Source organism: Gymnoscopelus braueri, assembly GCF_963280865.1.
Source record: "Gymnoscopelus braueri genome assembly, chromosome: 2".
Taxonomy (NCBI): Eukaryota; Metazoa; Chordata; class Actinopteri; order Myctophiformes; family Myctophidae; genus Gymnoscopelus; species Gymnoscopelus braueri.
The window spans coordinates 8,911,886-8,919,762 of NC_137604.1; the positions used below are offsets into that span (position 1 = coordinate 8,911,886).

Genomic DNA, 7,877 nt, shown 5'->3' on the forward strand with positions numbered 1-7,877 from the left:
CTTAAGTAAAAGTATCAATACCACATGTAGAAATACTCTAAGTAAGTAAAAGTAAGTAAAAGTCTGGTATTAAGAATTTACTTTAGTAAAAGTACAAAGGTATTGGTATCACAATGTACTTAAAGTACCAAAAGTTTAAAGTACTCATTGTGCAGAATGTTTTCAAATGTTATAAAATGTATACATATCTCTTGAAAATAGCAGATCTACAAGCTCACAATGCGTCGTATCGCGACGCATTGTGTGCTTGTAGATCTGCTATTTTCAAATGGCCGAACTGTATATAGGGCTGAAGTGGTTAATGTATGTTTTGTCAATCAAAATCTACAAAGTAACTAGTAACTAAAGTTTTCAAATAATTGTAGTGGAGTAAAAGTATAATATTTGCCTCTGTGATGTAGTGGAGTAGAAGTAAAAGTACTGGAAATTGGAAATACTCCAGTAGTAAGTAAAGTAAGTAAAAACACCTCAAAATTGTACTTAAGTACAGCACTTGAGTAAATGTACTTAATTACTTTACACCACTGCTAGACTATATAGCCTATAGGCCTCCTTCTAATGTGAGTGTATTAAGCCAGGCCATGCGGTTCACAGGAGAGGAGAGGCTACATAGTGTAGTGTGCTGTGGAGTGAATGGAGATCAGATCACATCTTCCATGGCAACAGCGGATGAATTGTTGTGGTTGGCTGCTGCCTGACGTGCAGTCTGGGCATTGTTGAGCGGAATGCAACGTGAGGGGATTTACTTTTAATAGAGCCTGCTGCTGCAGTCATGCAGGCAGCCAGCACACAACACACACACACACGCACACGCACACGCACACGCACACACACTCACACTCACACTCACACTCACACTCACACTCACACTCACACTCACACACACACACACACACACACACACACACACACACACACACCACTTAACACCATGTTGGCACACACACGCACGCACGCACGCATGCTGCAGTGCATTGCTGCAGTGCACCGTCCGTGACATAGCGCTATAATGGTGAACGTGCGTGTCCGCAAAACCTGCCAACTGTGTTGTTTATGTTTTTAAAGTGCAACAAAATAAATAAAATAATACATAATATCCTTTTATGAAATTCTTTGAAGCACGTGGTTCTCAAAGTGGGGTCCCGGGGACCCCCAGGGGTCCTTGGAGGGGGTTCCAAGGGGATTCCCCTGCAAAATGTGTTAGCATCACAATCATTTTAACCACACAAATAGCAGATGTCACTTGTTTGGTACCACACTGCAAGCTTGTTGTACATCTTCTATTTTTGACACAAATCTTTCTGGAAAAAAAACTTTCCAGATGGGAGTCTGTGGCCAAATACATATTAATTTGGGGGTCCATGACATGAAAAAGTTTGAGAACCACTGCTTTGAAGTACAACAGATAATGTTACAGTGGTGGAAGAAGTACTCAAATGTTTTACGTAAGTTTGATTGATTGATTGATTGATTGAATACTTTATTTAGAAGTTTGCAGAGAAAAAAGCACATGGAAGTACAGTTCACGATACAAGGTCGATTGAAAAGCCCAGAAAAGCCTGCTGGCTTGTTTCAATTGGGGTCCTCGCGTACTCAATTCATGGAGAAAGTAAAAGTAACAATACTGCAATGTAGAAATACTCTGTTACAAGTAAAGGCCACTCCACACCAATGATTCGCCATGCAACGCCTTGCAATATGCAACTAAATTACTTGCAACTACTTGCAACCATTATCTCCAATGGCAGTTGCGAGGAGTTGCATTGGTGCGTTTGACCTTAAAACTGTTTTGTTGCGAGGAGTTGCGACTAGTTGCATTGGTGCGGTTTGGCCTTAAAAGTCCGGAATTAAAAATGTGCAAATACAAAAGTATTGGTATCAAAATGTACTTAAAGTAGGCTACCAAAAGTAGAAAGTACTCATTATGCAGAATGTCCCATTTAACAAGGGTTAAAATCTTTTGAAAATAGAAGATCTAAGCTCACAATGCGTCGCATCACAACGCATTGTGAGCTTGTAGATTGGCTATTTTCAAATGGCCAAAATGTATATACGGCTGAAGTGTTTAATGTATGTTTTGTAATAATAATCAAACTCTACAAAGTAACTAGACTAGTCGCTAGTTTTCAAATAATTGTAGCGGAGTAAAAGTACAATTTTTGCCTCTGAGAGTACTTGAGTAAATGTACTTAGTTACTTTACACCTCTGATTATGTCACTACTGTAAACGCTCCTGTAAAGGTTTGAGATAATGTATTTAACATTGCTGAGCATGCTGCTAAGAATGTTGTCGGAAAAATCCCATATCCCATAGCTTGGAGGGCTGACCCCGGTGCGATTGGCTCGTCGGTTGTCACAACAACGACAGCTTTCGTTCATTCATAGATATCATATAGTAAACACATATATATATAAAGTATCTTCTCTCTTTTTAATATCACTATGTACAATGTTACAGTTGTAACAACAACAATGATAATAATAATAATATGTTTTTATTACCATATTATTATTATATTAACTGTATATATATATATATATTAACTATTATTAACTGTGTTAATATTATATTAATAATAATAAGTGTGTGTGTGTGTGTGTGTGTGTGTGTGTGTGTGTGTGTGTGTGTGTGTGTGTGTGTGTGTGTGTGTTTAAACAGTTTAACGAACCAGCCAATCACAGCGCGAACTATTGTCCTCCTGGGCTATGGGATCTGACTCTCCCTAAACTGAAGCATGTGGTACTTGTTTACCTTGTAGCCTACTGCTAAAAGGCATTGTTGGCATGTCATAATGTACAAGTTATGCATGTTATCCAGAGAGCAAAGTACAAACAACAAACACAATTACAGTACAATGAGACTTGATATATGCCATGCAATGCATTTCAGTTTACTACTAATAATAACAATTTGGCTTTATAATAGCCTAATAGTTTGGGTAAGGATAGCCTACTTGTAATACTAACAGTGGTGGAAAGTAACTAAGTACATGTACTCAAGTGCTGTACTTAAGTACAAATGTGATGAATTTTTACTGTACTGGATTTTTTTTTTTTTACATTTTCTGTACTTTTACTTCTACTCCACTACATCTCAGAGGCTAACATTGTACTTTTTACTCCTCTACAATTATTTGAAAACTTTAATTACTAGTTACTTAGTAGACTTAAGTCTACTAAGTAACAAGTAATTAAAGTTTTTTTAATAATACAATTGTATTATTAATACAAAACATGCATAAACCACTTTATCCCTATATACCTCGGCTATTTGAAAATAACAGATCTACAAGCTCACAACGCCTGTGAGCTTGTAGATCTGCTATTTTCAAAACATTTTGAACACACACATAGGACATTCTGCATAACGAGTAGGCCTATTTTTACTTTTGGTACTTTAAGGCTTAAGCACAGTAGGCTATTTCTACATAGCAGTATTAATTTGATACTTTTACTTGTGAACTTGTGAAAACAAATGTGAATACTTTTTCCACCACTGTGCTTAGCCTACTGTAAGTCGCTCTGGATAAACGCCTAAATTGTAAAAAAAAAAAAAAAAAAAAAAAAAAAAATCCAACCCCGATTCGGGGCAAAAACAATTACCCCATGCGGCGCTGGAAGCACCGTGGGTCCGTGCTGACGTCACGGCCCTACATCGAGGCTCAGTCAGTTGTAAGCAGAGCCGCAGACAGACAGACAGAGGCGTCGTAGTAAAGAAGTCACTGTGACACAACTAAACCAAACACCCACCGACATGAACTGATCCACGGCGTGATCCAAGCCTTTTCCACCTCCAGGGAAACGTACAAAAAAAAAATATATATAGAGATATATTTGTTTATTATTTTTTTTCAAACTACAGATCGGATCGAATCGGGGATTGCATTTCATTTCGGGGAGGATTTTATTTTCGGGACATTTTTGTGCCATTTTGGAAGAAGGAAAAAAAAAACACCATCATCATCATCATGTCCTCCGCGGCGATCGCCGGCGGCGCCTCGTCGTCGTCGTCGTCGCGCCGGCAGTCGTGCTACCTGTGCGACCTGCCCCGCATGCCGTGGGCCATGATCTGGGACTTCAGCGAGGCGGTGTGCCGCGGCTGCGTCAACTACGAGGGCGCCGACCGCGTCGAGTTCGTCATCGACACGGCGCGCCAGCTCAAGCGGGCGCACGGAGCCTGCTTCCAGGAGGGACTCCGCTCTCCTCCGGGCGGCGGGGGGAGCAGCAACAACAACAACAACAACAAGGCTCAGCAGCACCACGGGCACCTCCTCCTCCACCCGGGGAAGGAGATCAACCACACCGGCGGAGGTGGAGATAGAGGAGACCCGGGGCCGGGCTCCCGTCCTCCGCCTCAGCCGCTGGACCGCTACCCGCTCTCGGATCGCCCGCCGCGGCTCGGCCCGGAGTCCGTGTACCAGCAGCAGCGTCAGGCGAACGGCCTGCCGCCGCTGCCGATGAACGGATACCCCGGGAGTAAACCCGACGAGCCGCCGGAGCTCAACCGCCAGAGCCCCAACATTAACAACCGTAGGACTAGTAGTGGCAGCGCCGCGCAGCAGCAGGTGCCGCCGCCCAGCCTGGTGCCGCTGGTGAACGGCGGCATGGCGGCCATCATGAGCTCCACGGTGCACCAGCAGCAGCAGCAGCACCACGCGCTCAACGGCGGCCGCGGCGGCCCCATGGCCGGCCCCGGGGGGGAGCAGCAGCAGCACGGAGGTAAGATCAGGGGCGAGGACATGAAGGACAAACACAACAACAACAGGGCGGACAGTATGTCGGACAGCATGACGGACGCGCACAAGGACTGGATGGCCAACAAGGGCAAGACCGTCCGGGACTTAATGGCGCTGCACACGTTCGACGGCCGGTTCAAGAAGGACCACGCGGCGACCATGCAGCGGGTTATGGGCTACGACACGGGCACGTCGTCCTCCAACAAAACAGGTAGGAAAGGTTTAAAAAAATGATTTTTTTTTTTTTTTTTTACTGTTGTTGTGTAATATTATTGTGTGAGTGGAGCTGCCCACGCTGTGAAAACAGGAACTAATGCCATTGCCGTCAAGCTGAAATTCTGTGTCAGCATTTTGTTTTTAAATGTATTTCTTTTAATACGCCGACACGCATTTGAGCAGAGTTTGCTCGGTAATGCGCGTCTCCGTGGCTTCTATTAGTGCCGCTGGAATGCACCCATTCACCCCCTCTTGCCTTTGATTTTTTTTTTTTTTTTTTTGCAGAGGACACGAGCTAACATGAGCAAACACAGTCCATATTGTGTGTGTATTGAGAAATGTCCTGTGTTCCATTATTCATAGTGCAGCATGCTGTGTGTGTGTGTGTGTGTGTGTGTGTGTGTGTGGTTTCTAACCCTCCCCCCTCTCTGCTTCCTGTGCCTCAGACAGGGGGAAGCACCCTCGTAGCCTGAAGAGGAAGCCCTCCCCGGAGCCCGACGGCGAGGGGGGCAGCAGCGGCCCCAAGATGAACGGCGAGGGCCAGCCGTCATGGCTGCCGTGCTCGTCGGAGGTCCTGAAGAACATGCCCGGCGGCGCCCTCCCGGGGGGCTTCTCGTCCGCCCCGCCGTCGTCCACCATCTCCCCCCACTCCTCGCGCACCACGCCCCCCGAGGCGGCCGCGGCCCAGGCCCACCAGAACGGCCAGTCCCCCATGGCGGCGCTCATACTCGCCGCCGACAACGCCGGCAACGCGGGCTCCCCCAAGGACGCCAACAACCAGGTGCACTCCACCACGGCGGGGGGCCGCAGGAACAGCGGCAGCCCCCTGTCGCCGTCGTCCTCGGCCGCCCAGCGGAGGCTCGCCCAGCAGCGGGAGGTGCTGGGCGGCGGCGGCAACAACAGCATGGACCCCCACGGCGGAGGAGGCGGGGCGCCTCCGCAGGGCAGCGTTCCGGACTCGTCGGTGGGCGGCGCGCCGGGCAGCGTGCCGCTCTGCTGCACCCTGTGCCACGAGCGGCTGGAGGACACGCACTTTGTCCAGTGCCCGTCGGTGCCCTCGCACAAGTTCTGCTTCCCGTGCTCCCGGGAGAGCATCAAGCAGCAGGGCGCCACGGGCGAGGTCTACTGCCCCAGCGGGGAGAAGTGCCCGCTGGTGGGCTCCAACGTGCCCTGGGCCTTCATGCAGGGGGAGATAGCCACCATCTTGGCGGGGGACGTCAAAGTAAAAAAGGAGCGGGACCCTTGAGGACTTCCCACCAAAGTGTGTGGGTTTTTTTTTTTTTTTTCTATTTCTTTTGCAAAAGAGACCCTGACGACAAAAGAAGGTAAAGAAAAACGGAATCATACTGCAGTACAAACCCAATAATAATCTGACTACAACAATACGCTTCCATCTCCTGAGGAACTTGTACATATTGGACACAAGGAAGGTGTAAACGTCATACACACATGGCTGTATAATTTCTTGATTTTTTTTCTTTTCTTTTCAATACGTTGTGTTTCTATTTTCTTTTTGTCTTTATTTTTGAAGATAAGAAGGTATGTACTCAATCATAACAGACTTGCCCTCATCACCCCCGCCTGTTTCTTTTTCGATGTACTATCAATGTACTTTTAGAGATGGTGGCAGTCCCTGTTAAACATAGAATGTGACTAATCTGAGCACTTGGCGGAAAAAAAGAGGAGTTAAAAAAAAGAAAATATAGAAAAAATGCTTCTAGCTGTACTTGTATGCACTTGTTTAAAAAAAAAAAGAAAAGAAAAAAAAACCTTGCCAAATACAATTTCTGACCTTGTAATAATACCTCGAGTTGTCTGTGGTTTTGCTTATTTTCCGTGTATATCAGTGAGCCAGGCTTCGGGGAGAGTCGTGGCCTGATTGTGAATCAGTCAGGGATGGTGATGCAATACCTTCCAACAAGCACTAACTGGGTCCCAGGGATGTGTGGGTGGATGAGAAGTCAAGGAGAGAGAGAGAGAGAGAGAGGGGAGAGTGGAGAGTGGAAGCTGTTTGCCATAGAGGCGTGTTGCGTAAAATGGTGGTTTTCGGAACATTTTCATGTCAAGGACCCCCGGATTCATACATATTTGGCCGCGGACCCCCATCTGCAAATATGTTGTGGCAGTTGCAGAAGATTTGTGGTTGTTTAAAACTCACATTTGTCACGATTTTTCCAACAACAAAAAAAGATGATATACAAGCTTGAAAATATCTTCTATTTTCAAATAGAGGAATTATAAAATTGAGTCAAAGTGTTTTTTATGCTATAATTAGTATAACTGGAAAATGTTTTGTGCCAGGGACCCCCAGAAGCAAAGATTTGAGTTAAAATGCTTGCTTAAAAAATGTACATCTTCAAAGATTTGCACACATTTTCACAATTTTTCAAAAATAGCCGATATATGAGCTTGTATATCTGCTATTTTTGAATAGCCAAAGTATAAAATACGGTTAAAGTGGTTAAAAGGATTGCGATGCTATATGAACTAATTTAGCTCCGGACCGCCTGGAACCCCCTCAAGGGACCCCTGGGGGTCCCCGGACCCCACTTTGAGAAACCGGTGGCGTAGAGAGGCCCGCAGTAACATTTACAGTAAATCACACAGGCGCAGGTGCCCTGAGGTCGCGGTGGCACGAGGCTCATGCCAACCCTGTGTCCTGCCAGTTGCAGAGCGATAAGGATATGTTCAGAGAGCCCTATAAATAGACGGCCATGGAAAACGATATGCGCACTTGAAGCCGAGGCCTTGCCAAGTCCCTCTTTTAGTTGATGTTTGCTCGCACGTTGTGCAGCCTTTTTGGCATGGAGCGCTTTGATGCTACAAGTCCTTTAGCACTGTTTACTAATGACACTGTGATGCAGGGTTGGGCATTACTGTCATTATTTGTTATTGCTTTCTCCAATAATATTGGATTTTTTGTCA

At 45.8% G+C, this 7,877-nt stretch overlaps 1 protein-coding gene across 1 annotated transcript; it reads left to right on the top strand.

The window, feature by feature from the left end:
* The first annotated feature begins 3,679 nt into the window (after positions 1 to 3,679).
* LOC308105883 (interferon regulatory factor 2-binding protein 2-B-like) lies at positions 3,680 to 6,756 on the top strand. Its single transcript, XM_080456814.1, has 2 exons — positions 3,680 to 4,947; positions 5,399 to 6,756. Exons 1-2 carry the CDS (start codon positions 3,969 to 3,971, stop codon positions 6,196 to 6,198), a joined length of 1,779 nt encoding a protein of 592 aa, XP_080312940.1. The 5' UTR covers positions 3,680 to 3,968; the 3' UTR covers positions 6,199 to 6,756.
* Positions 6,757 to 7,877: the final 1,121 nt, after the last annotated feature.